Below are 24,038 nucleotides of genomic sequence, written 5' to 3' on the forward strand. Positions count from 1 at the left end.
AAATTTCATAAGGCTATTATTTTGATTGGTTTCAAAACGATGGAAGAAGACCATTATGTGTATGTCAAACGATCAGGAAAGAGTTTACTTATCTTGTCTTTGTATGTGGACGACATTTTGTTGGCTGGAAATGATATGGAGATGATTGTCACCACCAAAAGGTGGTTGTCCTCTATTTTGAAATGAAGGACATGGGAGAGGCTAATTATGTGCTTGGAGTTAAGATCTTCAGGGATCGCTCAAAGAAGCTTCTTGGTTTGTCTCAGGAAACTTACATAAAGACAATCTTAGAGCAATTCTGTATGCATAATTCCAAACCCATAGACACTCCAATTGAGAAGGGACATACATTAAGCCTTGAAGATTGCCCCAAATCAGAAAAGGAAAAGAGAGAAATGGCAAGAGCTCCCTATGCAAGTGCAGTTGGAAGTCTGATGTATGCTATGTTGTGTACTCGACCAGACATCTGTTTTGCAGTTGGTATGGTTAGTCGTTATCAAAGTAATACAGGACCTGTTCATTGGCAAGCAGTTAGGAGGATTTTTCGATACCTTCGTAGGACATCAGTTCTCATTCTTTGCTATCAAGGTGGAGATTTGAGATTGAGAGGTTATTCTGATGTTGATTGGGCTAGTGATAGAGATAAGCACAAGTCCACTACAGGTTATGCATTTCTACTTAGTGGTGCAGCTATCTCTTGGTGCAATAAGAAACAGTCTTGCATTGCTTTTGTTAGGTCACAATCTGAATGACCCCTTGTGATTAACCCTAATTAATTAATTAATTAGCCAAGTTATTAATTAATCAATTTAACATGCAAATACGTGGAAGCACAAACAAATCACCAAATACTAAATATGCAGCGGAAAAATTAAATGACACGGTGATTTGTTTACGAATGGGGAAAACCCTAACGGCAAAAACCCCACCGGGTGATTTTCAGGTCACCACTCCCGAAACTCCACTATTATCAAATCAAGCGGTTACAAGAAAGGAATCCCAAGTACCTTACCAACCTACAGTTGAACCCTTACCTAAATACCCAATTGGACTTGATCTGTAGTGACAGTCTCCACCTTTGATGCACGGCTCCCAAGTACGTGACTAACCAATGTGCGGATCCAAGTACGCGACTTCAGAACACCAACTTGAGGAAGAATGGTTGGCTGCAAAGTTCTTCAGTTCATCCACGTGATGAATAGCAGGAAGATGCTTGGTCACAAAACCCTAAGGTGCAAATACACAACAACTTCTTGATGGAAGATGAACTAGGTCAAGAACCTTGTCTGTTGAGCAAAATTTGCATAAACAGAGATTACTCAATGATAATACAACTTGTGTCACCCAAAACGGCTCTTAAAATAATCCTTTTATATGTTTAGGGTTAGAAGAAAAGAAAGCCCAAAAACATATTCACGGATCCTAAGAAAATCAGATTGGAATTCTGACTTTTTAATTCTCGACAGATAGCAGGTGTCGAGGTAGCTATCGAGAGGTGTCGAGCTTTAAAAATTCTGCACTTCAACTTGCTTTCTCTTGGACAGACTTGATGACTTCAACACTTGACCTTGAAACATTGTTTCTTGAAGTATTAAAAACACCTAGAATATTGCTATTATGGATGGATAAGACAATTTTGAAATTATTTGGTAACGTGGCATCCCCAATTTTTTAATTACAAATAGAATCTTTGTAGTAGGATACTTGAATATGTAATTTTTTGGGCCATTGGTTTTGGCAATGTAATTTAAGGCTATGTAATTTAATTTTGGAAGCCATGTAAGGGGATGTGTTTTACGGTTACCTTTAATTTTCAAATTTTGTCTTAGCATGTTGTATGAAATTACCAATAGGGCTTATAGTGGAGCCTATGCACAATGCGTTGTGCACAAAGATGCATGGACACATGTTATATGTATGATTTAATATGTGGATGGTGTGATGTTTTATTCTTTACAAAATTTTATTTAAAAATCAATTAGATGTGTTATTCCAATTTACATAGTGAGAGATGATTATGAGCTTAGCAAAATTTTCGATCTTACTATGTAGAAAGGAATATCATGGTCTAGTTGGATTTTTGGAAATAAAATCTAAAAATGTATGTGCTAATGTCAACTTGTGTAATGAATGTAGTGAACATGGCCACTAAGAATGTAGTTGCTAATTTAACTAAGGAAGAGAAACTAGATGGAACCAACTATGATATGTGGCATAGAAAAATTCAATATCTGCTTAATGAACAAGAGGTCCTTGAAACCCTAACCAATGTGATGATGCAACCTGAAAATGGGAATATTGCCCAACATCGCCGTGACTTAGAGGCCTATGAGTCTTGGGTTAAGAAAGATCGTTGTGCACACTTCACTATGCTGAGTAGCATGCACAATGATCTTATTGGGGAGTTTGTGAACTACCCAAATGCCCAAGAGATGTGGAACTAGCTTAAGATTGCCTATGGAGGGACTTCAGCAACTAGGTTGCGAGCTCTTACTTTGAAGTTTAAGCAATATGTTATGGATTCAAAGCATAGCATAGCTGAACATTTAAGGACAATATTTGCATTGATTTTGACCTAAAGGCTGTTGGCAATAATCTCTCTAATGAACAACAGGTCACAGCGGTGATACGTTCACTGCCTGAACCTACTTGGGTGCAAATGAAGCTTGTTTTGACACATAGTGAGAATATCAAGACTTTTGTTGATATTTTTCGTCATCTTGAGCTTGAGGCAGAGTGCATGGGGGCGCATCAAAACACCCTCCTTGGCAGTGGAAGGCATTCAAGCCTAAACGCAAAGGACAGAGGAGGAATGCCAAAGGAGCTGGTAATCTTGGGCCAAAAGAAGGCAAGATAGCAAAGCGCCAAAAGGGCAAGCATGCTAAGAAGGGCAAGGTAAAGATCAAATGCTACAATTGTGGTAAGAAGGGTAACTTCGCTCGTGAGTGCACTGAGCCGAAGAAGGTATCCATTCTTAACAACTCTGCTATTACTTATGTTTGTACACATGTTTTTGTTGCTCATACTATTCCTGGGTGGATTGTAGATTCAGGAGCAACCAAACATATAGCCAGAGATAGAGTTGGGTGTGTGGATTACAAAAAGATACCAACAGGCACGCAATACATTATTTTGGGTAACGGAGCTCAAGAAGAAGTCATAGGAGTTGGAACCTAGCAACTCAAATTGCGTCTGGGACATACGTGACTTCTTCATGATGTGCTTCATGCACCTGGTGTCCAATGTAATCTATTTTCAGTACTTACTATGCTTAGGCTTGGATTTAGTTTCCATTTTGATAGTCCTCAGTTGGATTTTTATTTAAATAAAACCTTGTATGGACATGGTTATTTATCTAATAATTTCTTTATGTTGGATTTAGATCATTCCTCTTTTTCTTTTATTGCTCATAATAATGATGTTTCTGATTCTGTAATATGACATGCTAGACTTTGACACATAGGAAAAGATAGATTGGCTAGACTAGCTAGAGAAGGCCTATTGGGGTCTATCACTAATGTAAGCCTACCTATGTGTGAACCTTGTCTAGCTGGAAAGGCATGTAGGAAGCCTTTTGGTAAGGCTCCAAGGGCAACTCATCCTTTGGAATTAGTCCATTCGAACATATGTGGACCTATGAATGTTAAGGCACGCCATGGCGCCTCTTATTTTCACACATTTATAGATGACTATTCACGTTTCAGTTATGTCTATCTGATCTGCCATCGCTTTGAAGCATTAGATTGCTTTAAGCGCTTTGTGGCAAAGGTTGAGAATCAGAAAGAAAGGAACCTAAAGGTTTTTCGAACTGATAGGGGTCGTGAATATTTGTCTAAACAGTTTCAGGAACTATGTGAGGAAAAAGGGATACGCAGGCAATCGACAGTTCCTGATACTCCACAACAAAATGGTGTTGCAAAGAGAAGGAATCGTACTCTATTAGAGATGGTTAGATCAATGATGGCACAAGCTAACCTACCAATTTCGTTTTGGGGGGATGCATTGTTGACTACTGCCTACATCCTTAACTGTGTGCCTTCTAAGTCAATTCCCACAACACCATATGAGTTATGGACTAGTGCAAAACCCAATTTGGAGAACTTGCGGCCTTGGGGTTGTGCAGGTTTTGTTCATAGTACTTCCCATAAGTATGGGAAATTGGGCCCTTATTGATATGGGTTATCAATATCAGTGGTGGAGTAATTTGAAACTTAAAAGATGAGATATTTTAGGGATCACATATATCTGATAGTAAGTGAATCTCTACTAGTATTTAAATACTCCTACATCAGTCAGATATAGGTTAGACACAGTGAGTGAACATACGTATAGTTTTGAGTGCTCTCTCAAAATAATCCATCTCTCTGGGACATCATCTACTGTTCCTTAGAATTTGGAGCGTGGAAAATAGGAGAGACTCTAGTAGCCTTTCCTACGACTTGGAGGTGTTCCACAAAGGAGATCGTGAGGAGTTCGTAAAGCAAGTAAAGAGAAAGATCCGGCAATTTGGTGATCTGTTCCACCAAAGGTATGTGTCTAAATGACCTCTAGTAAAATATATATGTTTTTCTTAACATTGGTATCAGAGCCGTTTTATGCTTGTTTTCACTCTTGAATGATGCCATGATCTCTAAAATATATAATCCTATATGCATGCTAAAATTAAAAGTTTAAGTAACTTTTAATTTTTCAGATCTGTAATTTTTTTTTAGGCATGTTATGGCATGTAGAGAGACAAATAAAAAGCTGTAATTTTTTTTTATTGTTTACATGTAATCTGAAATTTACAGGCTTATTTTGACCCATTAAATCTTGTTTAATGTCAAATATTTTTTAATGGTTTGAAAGTACATTTCATAAGCTTTAAAACGACAGTTTACATGCTTAATTTAGACTTTAAATGAGAAAGTTATGGTCTTTTAAAGATTATGGTTGTATTTGATAAAATCCGAGAAACTGTTGTGATGAACAGTAAAAGAAAATACGTTTTTCACTCATTTAAAATTGTCTTGTAGTAGTTTACCATGCGTGTAGCACTCTGCTTAGTGCTTGGATGGTTATCCATAAATTAAAGCAATGAGCCCCACGTTGGTGACTTGGTGTATTAGTTATACACAAATTCTTATACCTGTTGTTTCCTTCAATAAGGAAACTGCGCAATGAAATAAGCCACACGTTGAGTGGCTATGTGGGTCTGACACTATTGTTTACAAATGCTATGTGAATTTGTTTGCAGTAGTTTACAAAGGATAACTTTGCAAGATATGGATTTCGAAATTATTGCTTACGTAGCAATAACACGAACAGTGACTTTTTTTAATTTTTAATTTAGAGTAAAACTATATATATTATATTATATGTAATTGTAGTTGCAATTTTTTTAACTGTGATGTTAAAATGGAATTGTGATAATATGAGAAAATTGTGAAATTAGTTTTTTAATTTTCTGTATAATTATGCTTGTTTTAAATCTTTGAATTAATTTATGATGTCTTTTTAACATATTGTGATATGATTGAATTGATATTATATGAATGCATTATGAAAAAAAAAAAAAAAGAAGGTAAAATTGTAGTATAAATTCTTTTCAAAACTTTATACAAAAACTTGAGTTGTCGTAAGTCCTTTTTATTCAAATTATCACAACCAAAAGCTATAAGACACTTAATATTATCCATGATAGTAGGAATCAAGGATCTCACTCAGGATGTTAATCCAATCAGAGTGAACTCACTCTGGTACCACTTGTTTGCTTGTTTAAACCCTTATAAATCAGATTCATTTAACCTAATTAATTAATCAAGTAGTTACTTAGGTTGATTTTTCAAATCTAAGTTAAACTCATGCAATCATATTACTAAGTATGGAAAAGTAAAGAAGACAGTAATATGATGACCCAGGAAAACCAATGAAACCAACAGTTTCAAGGTGAAAAACCTGGGGAGGATTTAACCTAACTATCCTCAAGGTAAACAAATTCACTATGATAGAATTGAAATTTACAATAGATTTTCTCCCTAAAATCTAAAGCTACCTCATATAGAACTTACACACACGACCACATCTAGCTTTGAATCCCTGGACTCTTCCATCTTGAATTTGTAGCACACAAGCACCTTTGTTTGTGACTTTGAGATCCAACTCAAAGATTTTAGATCACCATCAGTAGTTGATCTTTACGCAGCAACTTGTTTCCACTAGTTCTTAATTGTAAATCTCGTTCCAGTAGAAACTTATTGAGTTAGAAGGTTACAGAAACCTCTTAAATCTCACAGGAGTAATTCACAAGACTTCCAAGAGTTTGAAAATGTAGTTAGAGTTTTCCTTTTATACCTTGTAGTGTTATACTGAAACCCTACATGTTTTCACGGGCTTTGGGCCTGATTTAAAATCTGCAGAAAACGACTTTCGATCGGTTGAACCTTTCTTTCAATCAGTTGAGCTTTATGGAATCTAAACTCTTCTTTCTGTAGCTTATCTGTTCTTGAATCTTGACTTGAACAATCTTGAGCAATGTTTAACACCTAAACTAGACATGTTTTTGTTCTTGGTTTACCACAATCACAAAATAAAATCTAAACATTTATCCTAAATATTTAGAACCTAACAAAAGCACTCTCTCTCACTACAACACACAGGGCTGAATACAAAGCTCAATACTGCACCTAAAACAAGGAGAAGTTTTTGCTTCTCTAAAATTGCTGCACAGCCTCCTTCACACAGCCCTCTTCAAAGAGATCTCTCACACTTGCATTTTGCCACTCCATTCCTTTACAATTTCTGCTACACACAATTTGTTAGACTAGCCACACAAACCAAATAAGAGAGCATCAGATATATATTTAATCAAGAGAAAACCAAAGTGAACAACGACGGATGGGCTACTGTACACACAAATATATGCATTTAATGTAGGCGTGAAACTAAAGCCACGCATGAATGGTCAAGCAAAAATTTGACTAAACTCCGACTTAACTTGAATTCAATACAAACCTGAAAAGAAAAAGATCCGCTGTCATCTTCATCAAAGCCCCTATTGGTTATCTCAAGTTGCAAACCCCATATATTCAAAATACGAATATAAAGCAAAATCTAACAAATCTTCGCCATACAATCTTTTAGACAAGTTAACGAAATAATTTCTCCTTAATTCAAAAACAAAAATTACAAATTTTGCCAAACACTACGACCATTCTCCACAATGGCGAAATTATAAGATCACCAATTTTAATCAAACTAGTCGCTAACCCGTGCGATGCACGGGAAAATTCAGAAAAATGTTCAAGAACTTCATTTTTTTAAATTCATCTTCCTCTAGATTGATGAAAACTATAAGATTAATTCCTAATATTCATGTACTTAAATAGCAAGTTTAAATGGTTAAATGTTGCAAGTTTGATGAATCCATAATCATAGCCTTTAAAAATACTCCATTCCAAACTTGCAAAAGCAAATTTATGAATCTTTATTCCTCCTTCAGCAAGCACAATTATTTTCCAATTAAATTGCCTTTGAAATAGTGTTTCTCATTATTGGTACATTTTGTAGTTGGAAAAGAGATATGCAAGTCTAACGTTCATATTGCAAAGTTACATGCTACTTATAATTTCTTTCTAAATATTTGATGATTGATCTATTTAATGAGGCATGTTACATAAACTAATTCATAAAAAAAAAATGTTGAATGTTACTAACAGGTATTTGCTAAACTATCTAGCCATGCAACTATATAAGTTGATCATGTATATATTGTGTGCAAGAATGTGGATATGCATACACAAAAACACAAAAAATTAAAATACAAATTCTATGTTCTTACTTCTATGTAAAAACTAAAAGGGAATAAAAACCAACATCAAAGTTGAATAAAAATTGTATTAGCATTCAGCAAGAACTTTCAATATCTAGCCTAATTTTTTTCAATAGGTAGCCTAATTTACATACATTACAGCTTAGCAATTGAGAGAATGCTTCCGCTGAAACTTCTATGGCACCATCAAACCCCAAACTTGTCAACATGCGCTAATAGCCTTTGAGACATTTGTGACATTTGCTCTCGACCAAAATGTTTCCTCTTTCCTTTAGATTCAATATTTCCACCATGTTCTATAATAAGTTACGTACATACAATCATCATAGAACTCCTAATCATAACTTGAGGCAAGATTTCAAGAACTCCATAGAACTCCAGTTTATGGTTTTCTTCCACACTATCTATGTGGGGGATTGCACCATCAGGTACACAATTCAATGTAAACATTCATCTCTTGTCTAGGAAAAAAAGGTAAATAAGCTTCAATTGAATTATTTCCATTTAAAACAGAATTTAGATGCATGTTTGATTCAATAACTTAGGAAAAAAATAATAATTAATAGGAGTCTAATTGAATATATTATGTTGACACTATGACTATAAATAGAATCTATATAAGATTTCAAAGAAACTATTATGCATTTATAGCTTAATATATAAAGGAAAAACAAAAACCTTGAGATAGAAGACAGGTAGCTCATCATCTTCGTCTAAGTCCCCCACATCACCATTCACAAACGAATTGCAAAACACAAACATAGAAAACTCATCAAATTTTCCCCAAAACTAAAACAACAGTACAAATACAAAATAAGTTTGTCACTGAGTCCTTAACATTGAAATAGTAAGCACTAAAAATTAATAAATCAAAGAAAGCTTTAAAAAAATGCATTGAGAACTCTCATTTCCACCTTCATGTTTGTGTATTAAATTGATGTTAGTTGCATTGAAAACCATACATAAAATAAAAAAAACCCATAAACAATTTGAACCCTTTAACTGTCAATGCTTGGTATTCTTCACAGTTTATTCTTACTCTAGCAGGTTGCCTTTTAAGTAAACCCCACAACCTAGTTAATTCCACCCCACATATAAGTATCTTAGCCTAACTAACCGTGATTAAAAAAAGTATTAATCAAACATACAAAAAATAATAGTATAATATATTTGCAGAGATAAAAAGATAAAGATTAATGCTTGTACAAATCTTTAAAAAAAAATATATAAAACTTGAAGTAAATGTAACTTTTTTATATAATGCAATTCATTTAAAAATCTAACTTGCCAACTAATTACATCAAAAACCAATTGGCATCCGAAATTGATGATAAAGAGCTATTATCAGGAGCGGATGCCATAGATTGAAACTCCCTAAAAAAAATAAAAACCTTGTCTACTAATTAAAAAAAATTTAACAATCTAACTTGCCAAGTCATCACCAACCTCATTTTTTTTTTATCTCCCTCTGTTTTTGCTATTTACAATTGACCATGTGTTTCCCCATTTTTTTCCATCTTGTGAAGGCTTGAATGGACTGTTCTTCACTTAGGGTTTCAATTCTGAGAAACTTGTTTTGGTTCTATATTCTCTCGTACCGTGGGGATGTAATTTATTAACATTTCATATTGAAAATTAGACACTCTACATCCAAAATGGCCACAACATGTTCATCCTCCTTGATCAAATCCAAGATGGGAAAAGAAATAAAGAATATGATACTTCTTGCTGAACTTAGTCAAGGCAGCCAGGATAGGGATAAGTTTGTTTTCTTTATAATAACAGGATCCTTGACTTGTAAAATTTTAAGCAGATTTTTTAAGCTTACATATCACTGCACCTTTTTAATCTTCACACTCTGATATATGTAATTTATAAGTGGTTATATCATTTCATCATTAGACAATATCTTCAAATTTATAATCGACAGGTAGCACTTGGCCATTCTTGTGAGCTAGCCACTTGTAGTTTTTGCTTCAGCAAACAATTCTTTTCCAATGTCAAGGATACCCTACATATCATCCACTTTGGAGCCAAATATTATTTCAATTATATAAACTATTCGGCCAACAATGGAATTTCCTAGCAAAGCAATAGGCGTGTAATCCCTTTATATGGAAAGCTAAGTTGAAGTTTTCTAGAGTGGTTGACCATTTGTTTCAATTTATATCCATGAGATGGCTAAGAAAACAATCAAATAGACTCAAAGCATGATTTTTTTACTATTCACTTTGGAAGGGATATGGAAGGAGCAAGAGTGTCCCAGTGCTAGAAGATTGGCTTTAGACCAACCTCCTTTTTTTTTGGTATACAATTTCCCTCATCTTGTGAAGGCTTGAATGGACTATTCTTCACTTAGGGTTCAAATTTTGAGAAGCTTTTCTGGGTTCTATATAATTCCGTATCGTGGGGATGTAATTCAGTAAAATTTTATATTAAAAAATAGACACTCTACATCCAAAATGAACAAATCCAAGACAGGAAAAGAAAAAAAGAATATGATACTTCCTACTAACTTAGTCAAGGCAGCTAGGATAGGGAAAAATTTGTTTTCTTTATATTAACAGAATCCTCGACTTGCAGAATTTTAAGCAGATTTTGGTGTTCTTTTATTATGTATACTTTATACCAATAATAGCTCATTGCATCAAGAATTTGTAAAAAAATAATTTTTGTAGTCTATGAAACTTAGCTTGTATGAGGTCTTTTTGGGTATTTGAGTTTGGGCAAATGAAAATTTTACAAATCTGAAAAATTATGCATATGTTTCCTAAAATTTCCTATGGATCTAAGCAGAACCTTAATATTGTCCAAGATTGTTTCACATAAATTCTCCCAATAATCTTAAGCTAGAAAAATATATCATTTCATCATTAAACAATATTTTAAAATTTATACTTGACAGGTAGCACTTGGCCATTCTTTGGAAGCTGAGACTGTTAGATTATGCTGAAGCAGAAATTTATAATCAAGAGTTTATTAAATTTAGCTTTCCATATAAAGGGATTATACGCCTATATTCTTTTGGTTAAATTTAGCTTTTCAAAACTATTGAGCCAAATATTCTTTTGGTTACATAAACTATTCGGCCATAAGTTTTTTCCAATGTCAATGATACTCTATGAGAATATGCTTACAAATAAAAGTCCATCATCAGTTCATCCTTTAATTAGAGAAGTAGATAGACTTAAACAAATAAAGTCCATCATCAAAGAATGAAAAATCTATCCAAAACTCAATCAAATCAGGATTATAGAGAGATGCAGCAAGTATTACAGGGACTCTACCCTCACACATGCAACAATGAAAACAATAGAGTTAGTTAGTGTAATATGCAGCTGGCTTTGTACCTGATGAACTCAGCCAACAGTTCTTTTGCAATTGTCATGAATGTGTTCAATGCAATATTTTTATGTCTTTGTACAAACACACAGGTTTGTATAAACAAAATTTCGTACATGCTCAACCATAATCAAGGGATACACTGCTTCCCATTGCTAACAAAATTTACTGGGGACACATTCACCAAGATATCAAAATCATATAAAACACAACCAGCAACTAAAATCAATGTTTCTATGTTTTTACACAAGTGCATAACCAATGTGGTAAACAATAAAAGAGTCATACCTAGTGCTGAAGATGCTTATACTCTTCTTCTAATAGTTCCATCTCCTCATCTCCATTGTTAGCTTCAGCTTCATCTCCCTCTCCTCATTCAGTTTCTCTTTCTTCGTATTCAGACTCAGCTTCTTCTTTTTCATGCTCCAACTACATCATAAATGCTCAATTAACAACTTAGTTGCTACAAGAGAATCTGGGATTTAGAGATACCTAAACTAAATCATCCCAGTATTAATATACTCTTAGGAGAGGAAAAGAGGGAGGGAAGACAGAGAGACTGCCATTACAGGCTTGCGCTAGCAAGTTGAAGGGTTGCCGTTGAAGAATTGTAACCGTTGGAAAATTAAAACGCTGATGAAGGGTTGTTTTTCTCAAACCATGGAACACGGTAGACCAAAACGTGGGGAGACAGAAAGCTTTGCCGATTAAATTTGAAACTGTGAAACGCAAAAGTTAGGCTTGGGTTTATGTTGTAACCGTGAAAAAAATTAGGTCTGACAAAGGGATTTAGTTGAAAAGGCTTTGGGCTTGAGCTTGGGCTTTATAATAGAATTAAATGTATAAGAAGTGTTCTTTAAAGTGGAGATAAGGCTGGAAATAATTTTAGTTTTATTAGTATTTTAAAATTGGTAAAAACTATTTTAAAATTGAATGAAAAATTCAGAAAAGTGGTTAGAGATGACATGGCTGCTGGCTCAATGTGAGCATAGCAACATTAATTGCTACGCTTCAGCTTTTAGTAATATATAGATAGATTATACATATTTTCATACACTTTTTCACCCATACATATTTCATAAAAAATACAAATAACTTTACTAGAACAACGTTACTAAACAGACTCTTAAACTTGTGAATAATGATTCTCTTTTACAAATTTGTTGATTTAACAGAACTTGGTTTTTATTCAAGCAGGAATATTCAGTGAAAGTTTGAAGTGGTTTTGAATCCACAGTTCATTTGGTATGCATTAGAAAGAGGATTTGTATGTAATGATGAAGTGCATTTTTGTCACTATATATCTATTTTCTGTTTTTTCCAAAAGTTCTATGCTTGAAGAATCACCACTTTAGAGTACAAAACAGTTTTTTTCCACTCGAAAGCTCTCACCTGTTTTTCTAGCTCACTTGGACTGATTCAACTGAGGCCCAGTTCGGCCTATATTGACAGTGTCATGGTTTGGTCTTTGGTGTCCAGTTACTCTAGTATGAAATCAACCATCCTAAGACTCCTGAAATTATCAAAAAAATAGATAATTGTTTATCAGGAAGAAAAGGTTTTATTTATCAGCTTGGGAAACTGACTCTGGTTGCATTTTGGACAGGTTTATTAAGGTGTTGAAAGAGTTTGCAGGCTGTGATGGGTAAACTACCTCCAGCTAGGTGTAAAATGTGGGCACTTCACCATAGAAAAAGAGGGTTTATCCAAGTTTTTACTCCCAATTGAAAGTGTTGGAGACCCCTGACTTGGTTGTTATGCAGCATTCACCTGAGTGTCTACTCCAACTCCTCCAACGTTTGCTCAAACACCGAAACCAAATCAACCAATCCATTCCCTCCTAATTACCAAAGGTCACCTCCTCTACAGCACAAACACAACCGCGCCAAATTCAAAATGGATGAGCACCCTCCTCTACAACACTTTGATAAGAGCTTATGTAGATCTTGGACAAGCTCACAACACCCTTGTCCTCTTCACCCACATGCTTGCCCATGGAGCCCCTCCCAACAGCCACACCTTCCCTTCCCTCATCAAAGCCGCAACCTTTTCCTCACCATCTTTGGGCCAACCCCTTCATACCCAAGTCATCAAGCGCGGTGTTCTGCATGACCCGTTTATTCAAACGTCATTTGTAAGATTCTATGCGCTACTTGGTGAGCTGTTTGATGCCCGTAAGGTGTTTGAGGAAATTTCGCAACCATGCGTTGTTGCGTACAATGCAATGCTTGATGCGTTTGGCAAGAATGGGGATATGGGGTCTGCTTTTTTGCTCTTTAAATGCATGCCTAAGAGAGATGTGGTATCTTGGACGAGTATTATTAATGGGTTTGAGAGGAATGGGTGCTTTAGTGAGGCAATTAAGTTTTTTCAAAAGATGATAACGCATGGAGATGTGATGGCATGTTCGGTAAGGCCTAACGAAGCTACATATGTTATTGTACTCTCTTCATGTGCTAATTTAAATGGAGGAGGAGCTCTTTCTTCTGGAAAGCAAATTCATGGATATGTTATTAGGAATGAGATTGAATTGACCGTATTTATAGGGACGGCATTGATAGATCTTTATGGTAAGACAGGTTGTTTGAGAAATGCTGTAAATGTTTTCGACCAAATGGTGGTTAAAGAGGTTTGCACTTGGAATGCGATGATAACTGCTCTTGCTTCCAATGGGAGAGAGATGGAGGCTTTGGATATGTTTGAGAAGATGAAAATGAAAGGCCAGCATCCTAATGGGGTCACATTTGTTGCTGTCCTGACAGCTTGTGCTCGTGGCAAATTTGTGGAGTTGGGATTAAAGTTGTTTCAATCAATGCTGCATGAGTTTGGGATTGTAGCCATAATGGAGCACTATGGATGTGTTGTTGATCTCTTGGGCAGAGCAGGCTTACTTAAGGAAGCAACAGATTTTATAAGAAGTATGCCTTTTGAGCCTGATGGTTCTGTTTTGGGGGCTCTTTTTGGTGCTTGTAAGATCCATGGAGCCATTGAGCTGGGAACTGTAGTGGGGCAAAGGCTACTTGAATTGCAGCCACGGCATAGCGGGCGATACGTGGTGTTATCAAACATTAATGCTGGGGTGGAGAGATGGGATCATGCCACCGATTTCCGGAAAGCAATGGCGGTGGCTGGAATTCAGAAAATTCCAGCCTATAGTTTGATTGAGTTACTGTAAAAAGCTCGTAGCACTTTTATTAGTCCCTACAGAGGTGGAAAATCGTTTGTCTTATTTATGGCTATAAGTTTGTCTTAAGAAAGTTTAGTAAGGGACAACGGAAGATTGTGAAAAGGGAACAGAGTTCCCAATTTTTACGATAGAGAGCATACTTTTGTTGAGCTAAAGAGATTCCAAGAAATATGAATTGAAGCTATCACTCTCAGAGTTTGGTTTGGGCTTGTCTTCATGTGGCCCATGGAATATGCTTTGTGCTGTAGTTCAACATTGCTTATAAATATGTATTATAGGATTTCAGGGAGACCTATTAAATGAAGGTTGCATTGGATAATTTGATTTGGATTTAAATCAATAAAACTGTGTTTAGGATTGCAACTTTGTGTTTAGGATGTGATATCTTTCTATCTTCTTCTTCTTCTTTCTTTTTTTTTTTTGGTGCTAGACTCAGGCCACCGTTGAAACCTTAACCCCATAATAGATAACTACATATGGATTAAGGCTTGAGCAAGGTTTCCATAGCACCACAACCCAAGCAAATTATCAAAAACTGCTGGGAGTATTTAAGATCAGAAGCTATGTTAAAGATCCTATCAATCATCTATGATCTACATCGGCTTTTCTCTTGACAGTTAAGTGGCTTTTGCGATTTGCATTAGATGACAGGTGAGAAAAAATATCAAATATTCTTGCCACTATCGAGAACTTTTGAACTTGTTTATGAAACACAAGTGACAAAACCATTAAGCAAGAGAATATCAAGGGAGAGTTGGAAGAACAAATAATCTGATTAACCAATTTCCGTAACAATTACCACTTTTAGCATCATTGAGTGTCTAGGCTACAATTAGATATAACATGTCATCCGAGAGTTATGGTACAACTTGCATAAATAAGAAAAAGAAACAATTAAGTAAAAATGGTATGAATAAATTGCCATAGAACAAGATTAAGAGAGTTGAGAAATCACACCCAAAAAATAAAATAAAAATTTGTACACATCCCTTTGGGCTTAAAGGATAGCATCAACGGCAAATGGTCCCTCTATAGTTGACTAAGAAGATAGAAAGATGGGATTGCCAACTACTAATCTATCTCCAAACAAGGAACTTGAACAAATTTGATGACTAGATATTTAGAGTTATTTTAAGACCACAATTTATTCCATGTCTATTTTTATAATTATCTTATGTTGTTATCAAGGGAGAGTTGGAAGAACAAATAATCTGATTAACCAATTTCCTTAGCAATTTCCACTTTTAGCATCATTGAGTGTCCAAGCTGCAATTAGATATGACATGTCATGCGAGAGTTATAGTACAACTAGCATAAATAAGAAAAAGAAACAATTAAGTAAAAATGGTATGAATAAATTGCCATAGAACAAGATTAAGAGAGTTGAGAAATCACACCCAAAAAATAAATAAAAAATTGTACACACCCCTTTGGGCTTAAAGGATAGCATCATCGGCAAATGCTCCCTCTATAGTTGACTAAGAAGATAGAAAGATGGGACTGCCAACTACTAATCTATCTCCAAATAAGGAACTTAAACAAATTTGATGACCAAATATTTAGAGTTATTTTAGTACCATGACTTATTCTCACGTCTATTTTTATAATTATTAGTCCACACCTACTATTAGACTCCTCCAACTTTTCCCCTCCACCTTTGCCGCTTTATATCCTCATTATTCTCTACTTTACCATTACACTTCTTTTATCAATTTCTCTATCTAAAAATTTGATTTTTTTTTCTCTCTATTTTATTTTGTATAAATTTGATATTATTTCTCCCATTCAATCCATATCTCCAACACAAAAACTGTGAGTATTCTGTCTCTCTACTTTCTTTTGGTGGATTTTTTGTTCTTTCTTATAACTCTAATTAAGGTTGATTTTTTTTTTTTAAATTTTAAATTTTACAAATATGTGTTTTGGTATTGTGTATTTTTAATTTCTCATCACAAAGTATTTTCCCTCTTATAACTTTGGTTGAATTTTGGTTTGGATTAATACTTAGTTTTTTTTTTTTTTTGGAAATAGAAATTTGAGTTTATATAAAAACACAATCTACATGGCTTTGAATTTGAAATATGCCTACCAATTGTTTGAGTAAAAAAAAAATTATAAAATATATCTTTTATTTCTTTGGTTTCATTTTAATTTTTGGTTAAAATAATATTTGTAATTTTGGATGAATTTTGATTATTATAATAATATCATTGTTCCTTAAGAGATGAGAAATCTGAATAATAAATTTGAAACTTATAAATTTTAGTTGTATATTAGGCAAATATAACACACTATAACAAAAGTTAGAAGAATATGGTTCACCTTAAAAAAATATTAATAAAAAAAAAATTGAATGATATATTTGTAAAGATAAAAAGACAAAAAATTTTGTAGAAATTTGTTTAAAAAATAGATAATACTTGAAGTAGTTGTTACTTTTTATATATTACACCTCATTACATAATGTTTATATATTTGCACACATCAAGGTCAATTAAATTTAATAAAACTATGTATTTGAATTTAATTAGAGAATCTAGTGTACTATGCTTAAATTAGCGTACATAAGTTTTTCCTTTTTCTAATGGCCTATATTGGAAGTGATTGGCTAATGTAAAAAGGTTGTGAAATTTTGTTTGTATCCTGTAACAACTCATACTATTACTACTGCACTCAAGAGCGGCTCAACATAATTTGGGGCCTAAGGCGAAAAATTTATGTAGTCTTTTAGGTTAATTTGATACATTAAATATATAATTTGATGAATAATGCCCATGAAACTAATGTTAATTTCATATAGAGACTTGGATATCATAGTTGAACCATAAATATTAATAAAAAATAAAAATAAAAATATATTACAATTACAAAAATTAAAGTCTCAAATTGTTAGGAGAGATTAATTTATAATTGATGATTTAACACATTTGCAACATTTTTTTTGGAAACATTTTAGGATTTCAATTAGATTAAGGTTCTATTGGTCTTGTATATTGAAAAAATACTATAAAATGTTTACAATATTATGTGACATTGACTCTGATTGATGAAATTCATCAATTTAACTAATAAATGTTTAAGTCACTTTTTTTTGTAATTAGTTATATGACAATTTGTAAACTAATAGTAAAATTTATAGTATTTTTAACATTATTAATAAAAAAAAGTGCATAATTTTTTTAAAATATATATAATTTCATAAAAATTTGGGTATTTATCCATGAGATGTGGGGCATTTTTTTCTAAGGTGATTTTTTTATTTTGGGTGGGGCCTTAGGATTAGGCCTTGAGCTGGCCCTGACTGTACTAGTCATTTGCCATTTACTTTTCCTCTATTTGGATTATATTTATATTTTTTATTGCCTTGCCATTGTCATCTCTCTTCCTTGTTCATTCAATCATGCTACAAAATACAAACAAAAGCACCCAAAGATGGCACTTTAATTAACATACAATATATTGATATCCAGCTTCACATGTTTATGGCCTATACATATTGATTCAACTAACCTTTTAGTCAATCTTCTTGCTTAGAAGGTGCTCTGGCTATCCAGTTTGTGTAATCTTCGAAGGTTTTCATCTCTCATTGGTAAGCTTAACTAAGCCCAAATTTTATTGTCTTGTAAAGTTACACTAGTATCTAACTGGCTCATCACATCATGCTTATTGGGTCAAAGCAAACTATTGATTGGCTTATATATTGATTGATTTACATATTGGGTGTGATCTGCTAAAATTTCAATCAGATTTCCCAATTGAATGGTGTGCTTGCAAATTTGATTTTTAAGATGAACGTTTAGTAACTTCCAGTGGCTGTGTGTTATTACTTATTATGCACACTAGAAGCATATTTGGACATCCCTTGAAAATTGCAATTTTTCCCCAGTTGTGTTTCATGTATAGAAAACTATCGGTTTTGGTGATATATCCATTTATAATGATTGACTGAAATTTCAAAAGCTGTTTTGGGCAATAGGGTGAGAGATTAGAGGTTTGGAGGGTTTAGAAGGACCCAAAAATATCAGATGTGCGTGTATTTAAATCTAATTTAAGTATAGATTTACTGTACAATAAATTGTTACAAGAGGATGCCTTTTATTGTATTCTGATACTTTCTTGTGGATTGTTTTAGTCTCATGATATAAGCATGTTTCTTTAAAACAAAACATCAAACCTCATAACCTTCTAGGTAAACGCCATGGTTCCAAGTGTCACCTTTAGAAAATCTCTGCAATTAGGTCCAAACATGCCTTAGTCTTCTAATATGTCTATCGTAGTTTGTGCTTCTGATCTTTGTTCAGATTTATTCTAGGAACAGATTATTGAAAAATTGAAAATATGTCCATTTTTCCAGGATAAAATGGTAGGTGAACCAGTAAATGTGAATGAATTCCAAGAATTGGCTAGGGCAGCCCTTCCAAAAATGCACTATGATTTTTATGCTGGTGGAGCTGAGGACCAGTACACATTAAAAGAGAATGTGGAAGCATTTCATAGAATCATGTAACATGCTAAACCTTCTACTCTCAATAGAGCGAACTGGGTATGGCATTTTATTATCTATATAGTTTTTATGGCTTTCTCAGGATTCGGCCTAGGATTCTTGTGGATGTTAGCAGAATGGATATGTCAACTACTGTATTGGGGTACAAAATCTCAGCACCAATTCTGATTGCTCCAACTGCCTTGCATAAGTTGGCACACCCTGAAGGTCTAAATCTTAAAGGAAGAGTCCTCAGCTGAGACTTCCTTTCCCCCGATCAAATGCTTATGTTACTTGCTGTTTTGTTGCAGGAGAGCTTGCCACAGCCAGAGCAGCCGCTGCATGTAAAACCATAATGGTATTGAAACAATAATTTGAGTTCATACTTACACAGGGTGCTGGCTCACTGAAACATATTCTACTGTAGGTTCTATCCTTCACTTCGTCTTGCACTGTGGAGGAGGTTGCTTCCAGCTGCAATGCTGTTCGGTTCTTTCAATTATATGTACTGACTTATTCTTGATCTCATATTATTTCAATTTTATGTTGTCAAACTTTCCTTAAATGTTATCTTATTAGGTAGAAAAACACACTGAAATTTGGTAATTATTTGTGAGTAGGTATACAAGCAGCGAGAAATAGCAGCCGTGTTGGTGCAGAGAGCTGAGAGAAATGGATACAAGGCTCTTGTTGTGACTGTTGACTCTCCCAGATTTGGTCGAAGGGAGGCAGACATAAAAAACAAGTAAAATGTTATCTCTTTCTTTTTCCTTCTATAATTTAATTGCCTTCATAGTTTGGCATAGATGCTTTTATAAAAGGGGACAGGATTGACATTTGAACTCTAATACCAAAGATATCTTATTTATTTGTCTCTCATATTGATGCAATGAGTTATGTCAAATGCATCTCATTAAACAACAACTGTAATAACTCCTGCAGAATGGTTGCACCTCGACTGAAGAATCTTGAGGGTCTCTTATCAATTGAAGCTGATTCTGTGAGTGGAATAGTTTTCCATACTTTTGAATCTAAATATGCCAGCTTAGAATGATGAGGTTATTCTATTTACCAAGTTGTCTAATATTTTCTTTGGGAAAAATACATTGCTTTAACTGTACCATATCATGCATCCTTTTATAAGCCAAAAAACCCTCCATTAATCTGAATATTGTCATTCAAAAAACAAGTGTGAAGTGTGAAGTGTGATTTTATGTAACACTGTCTCTATCTATCAATATGGATTATTTCGAAATACAAGTATACAATGTGTATGTCTCAAACATGCACACTAAATATGTTTCCTTCATTTCACAACTTGAACAAATAGTTTTTTTTTTTTTTTTTTTTTTAATTGTTGTTTTTATCATTTTTCTTATAAATCTTTCATCTTTTTATTTCTTCCTTAGAATTCTATTCTTATTTTTATCACTACATGTAATCTGTGATTTACAGTTCACTACAATTGTTTTAACTATTCAAAAACTAAACTTCTGCAGGATAATGGCTCAAGCTTAGAAGCTTATGCCAACAAGACAATGGATGCTTCCCTTTGTTGGAAGGTATAAACCAGCAACTAAGTAGATTACCTTTTGATATGCTTGTTCAAATATGTCAGGACTTAAGTCTGACTAACTGGCGAAGTCTCATGGTTTACTTACCAGGGACCTAGCACAGATTAGGGAAAGAGAGATTTAAAGGGTGGGGAGAAAAGACATGACATAAGTCAATGAGATATATGCAAATTAGTTGCATTTCACTAGATGAGTATCTAAAAGATACTACTGTAATGGTCATATTTTGTACTCTTTAATTTTAGTGTAGGCCGGGCAGCACTCTAGAACCACGGTTTAATTAGTAAATTACAACATCTGCAGGACATAGAATGGTTAAAATCAATTACAAACTTGCCAATTATCGTCAAGGGAGTGCTTACTGGAGAAGATGGTAAGATAAAGCTTTACTTTGGATGTTTCCGTCTCTTTACTTTGTCTTCCTGATTTTTTCCTTCCCTTTAGTAACAGGAAGAACCTTATCTGCCTTTTAAAACTTTAACCCTCCAATGAAAAATTCAGTCATTTATAATTGGTATTTTAACCCATTAAATTTCTATATGTAACCATTATAAGAATTTTTTTTTTAATTGAAAAAAATTCTACTCATAAAGGAAACTCCTTAAATCCTTTTTTACCTTGGAAATTATAGAATAGGAGACTTGTTGATCATCCTAAGTAATCTTCTCTTTCCTATTATTACCTTCTCTATCATCTCTGTTAAAAAATTTTATTTTAGTTCATGTAAATTCTACTACGTTAGGTGCTCTTGATAGTTCACTCAGATCCCAGAAATTCAAGCATTTTTTTTTTCCTGCTGTTCAACATCTCAAGTCTCCTTAACACTTGATGTGCTACTATTTGCAGCAATAAAGGCTGCAGAAGTAGGTGTTGCTGGGATTATGGTCTCCAATCATGGAGCTCGCCAACTTGATTATACGGATGCAACTATTAATGTTCTGGAAGAGGTGTGTCTCTATTAATTAGTGAAATGTTTTTGGCGGTAATATGGTAGCAAGAAATCCTCAACAACATAACAATTTGTAGGAATTTTAAGCATTTTAATACAGGAAATGTGCATCTCATGAAATCCTGAATTTTCTGTTTGGATCTGTGTATAGTTCCTAGTATGCTCTTTGGCATTGCGAGTTCAATCAACAAGCTTAGCGTACATGTTTGAGGATACTTATGTACCTTTCGGTTGCAGGTGGTTCATGCTGTCAGAGGAAGAGTTCCTGTCTTCCTTGATGGAGGAGTACGGCGAGGAACAGATATCTTCAAGGCATTAGCCCTTGGTGCACAAGCCGTCCTTGTAAGCTCCCCCCACTTTCCTCTTAGACTCTTTTTGTTCACATGCAATGTTGAGCTTGTAATTGATGTCACAATAGACCATGTATATTTTACAGTCATGCACCAGTGTAATTGTTGTTGTTGTGTGAGTCTCAAGTGTCAATAGAAGTCTGTGCAAACAACTGATGTCTTTTGGAGATTCTATCATACTGTGCTCCTAGATTGCCATCCTTCTTTAATCCCTGGGAGTACAAAAAGTAGCCCACAATAAAAGGAAGCTATAACTGATGGTATACCACTCTTCGGCTTCACGCTTATAAGGCAGAAAGTGGGAAAGTTCTCTTTGATGTGGGACTGCAAAACGTTTTCTAGGGAATACACAAATAGTTTCCCTGGGAGTACAAAAAAGTAGCCCACATTAAATGTCCACAACATTTAGTGTCCACAACTAAATGTCCACAACATTTAGTGTCCACACTAAAATCACCAATTTACAAAGAGAAATGAAATGTCCACAACATTTTCACAATAAATCTTAAGTGACAGGTTGTTATTGAAGGGCAAAAAAGTAATTTTCATGATAAGTTCAAATAATAATCAATAATAACTACCTACCTATCATTTGTTGTGAAAAAATTGTGAACGTAGCACTTTTGAAATAGCTAAAGTAATTTTAATGGGGTAATTACACATAACCCACCTGTTGTTTGGGCGATAATCACTTTGTCCTATCCGTTGTTTAAAAAGTGTCACTTAACCCACTTGAGGTATGTTTTGTTTGTTTTCCGTAACCCACCTCTGTTATAATCAGGGTAAATAGGTATTTTTGCTCAAATTTATATCTCTTTCCTCCCAAAACAAAAAATAGCACAAAATGCAAGAGAACAAGATCAAAAAGGGAGGGTTTTGAAACCTTCCCTGGATCTTTCAAAAAAGAAAAATCCACCTCTTTCATAACTTCGTTTATATCCTGAAAAATCTATCAACCTCACCGTACAAATACAATCAATCTCAATCTCTCTTCCTTTGTACTTCTCTTTCTCTCTTCTTCAACACTCAAATCTACAAACACCTTCAAAGCTCAAAAAGCTATGGCCATGTGCAATGGTGCTTTCTATGATCTCTCATTATTGCTTCTAATGTTAGCATTTTCCAACATTTCTTCCTTGTAGATTCAACAACAGACCCAGCAAATATAAGGTTCTCAAAGATTTGAAAAATGGTCTCAACCCAAAGTCCATTGTTCCCGGTTCTTGTCTAAGTTCATGGGACTTTTCGTTGGACCCATGTGACCACATCTTCAGCAACCACTTCACGTGCGGTTTCAGATGCGACCGAGTTGTCTCCAGCTCATTCCGAGCCACCGAGATCACTCTCAACCCGGTGGGTTACTTAGGTTCACTCACTTCCACTACTTGGTCACTCCCTTACTTACAAACCCTCGAAATTTCAAACAACTCGTTCTCGAGCTCAATCCCAGACTCACTGTCCAACTTGACTCGCCTTCGCCGACTCAGCCTCTCAGAAACTCACTCTCTAGTCCAATCCCCGACTTGCACAACTCACTCTCTTAGCTCCACGAGCTCTACTTCGACAACAACGAACTAAACGGTCCCATTCCTTTAACCTTAAACAAACTGGTTAACCTAAAAAGACTCGAAGTCCAAAGAAACAACCTCAGTGGTAAGATTCCCAATCTGGTTCTCTCATAAACCTCTATTTCTTCGATGCCAGAGATAATGAGCTCTCTGGTGAAGTTCCTTTAACATTGCCAAAGTCCCTCATCGAGGTCTCTGTTCGAAACAATAATAACTTACAAGGAAACCTCCCAGAAAGTTTAGCCAATTTGGGTTATTTACAAGTACTCGATTTGAGTCATAAGAGAGGTGGACTTTTCAGGATATAAACGAAGTTATGAGAGAGGTGGATTTTTCTTTTTTTAAAGATCCAGGGAAGGTTTCAAAACCCTCCATTTTTAATCTTGTTTCTCTTGCATTTTAGCGCTATTTTTTGTTTTGGGAGGAGAGAGACATAAAATTTGAGTAAAAACACCTATTTACCCTTGATTTTAATAGAGATGGGTTACGAAAAACAAACGGAACATACCTCAGGTGGGTAAAGTGACACTTTTTAAACTACGAGTAGGCAAAGTGATTTCGGACCAAATCACAAATGGGTTTAGTGTAATTACTCCAATTTTTAATTTAACACCGAAAATGCTACTACTTTTTTGCCCCTTAACGATGACTGATGAGGAATCCAATTCCCATTCTTAATTGGGGAATTTGCCTCTTTTTTATTTATATATAATTTATTTAAGGCAATGCATGGCTGTTTGAACCCAAGTCTACTACTAGCTTACAGTTGGCTTGC

The 24,038-nt window shown here is 34.6% G+C and overlaps 2 protein-coding genes and 1 long non-coding RNA gene across 5 annotated transcripts; 2 read left to right on the plus strand and 1 right to left on the minus strand.

The window, feature by feature from the left end:
• Positions 1-7,845: 7,845 nt before the first annotated feature.
• Positions 7,846-12,088, minus strand: LOC136063382 (uncharacterized). Of its 2 annotated transcripts, none has more exons than XR_010625058.1 (4): positions 11,722-12,088; positions 11,441-11,581; positions 8,489-8,523; positions 7,846-8,271 (listed from the first exon to the last, which is right to left on the minus strand). It is a non-coding gene; the product is annotated as an uncharacterized LOC136063382 (long non-coding RNA). The 2 variants fall into 2 exon arrangements; XR_010625059.1 differs by having other exon boundaries at positions 11,730-12,087.
• A 401-nt stretch (positions 12,089-12,489) lies between these two features.
• Positions 12,490-14,702, plus strand: LOC112032196 (putative pentatricopeptide repeat-containing protein At1g10330). Its single transcript, XM_024064955.2, is given in 3 exon segments — positions 12,490-12,639; positions 12,759-12,979; positions 12,982-14,702. Coding segments are annotated over 2 exon segments (1,416 nt in total). The 5' UTR covers positions 12,490-12,639; positions 12,759-12,909; the 3' UTR covers positions 14,328-14,702.
• Positions 14,703-17,694: 2,992 nt separating this feature from the next.
• On the plus strand, positions 17,695-21,895 carry LOC112034473 (peroxisomal (S)-2-hydroxyacid oxidase GLO4). 2 transcript variants are annotated; one of them, XM_065763698.1, is made up of 12 exons: positions 17,695-17,928; positions 18,641-18,656; positions 18,694-18,842; positions 18,926-19,050; positions 19,134-19,180; positions 19,250-19,327; positions 19,443-19,567; positions 19,765-19,822; positions 20,322-20,384; positions 20,700-20,769; positions 21,243-21,343; positions 21,583-21,895. In XM_065763698.1, exons 3-12 carry the CDS (start codon positions 18,700-18,702, stop codon positions 21,829-21,831), a joined length of 1,059 nt encoding a protein of 352 aa, XP_065619770.1. In that variant the 5' UTR covers positions 17,695-17,928; positions 18,641-18,656; positions 18,694-18,699; the 3' UTR covers positions 21,832-21,895. The 2 variants fall into 2 exon arrangements, with proteins under 2 accessions (XP_065619770.1, XP_065619769.1); XM_065763697.1 differs by lacking the exon at positions 18,641-18,656 and having other exon boundaries at positions 17,696-17,928.
• The last annotated feature ends 2,143 nt before the right edge of the window (positions 21,896-24,038 follow it).

The sequence above is a fragment of the Quercus suber genome, unplaced genomic scaffold (assembly GCF_002906115.3).
Source record: "Quercus suber isolate HL8 unplaced genomic scaffold, Cork oak 2.0 scaffold_519, whole genome shotgun sequence".
Taxonomy (NCBI): Eukaryota; Viridiplantae; Streptophyta; class Magnoliopsida; order Fagales; family Fagaceae; genus Quercus; species Quercus suber.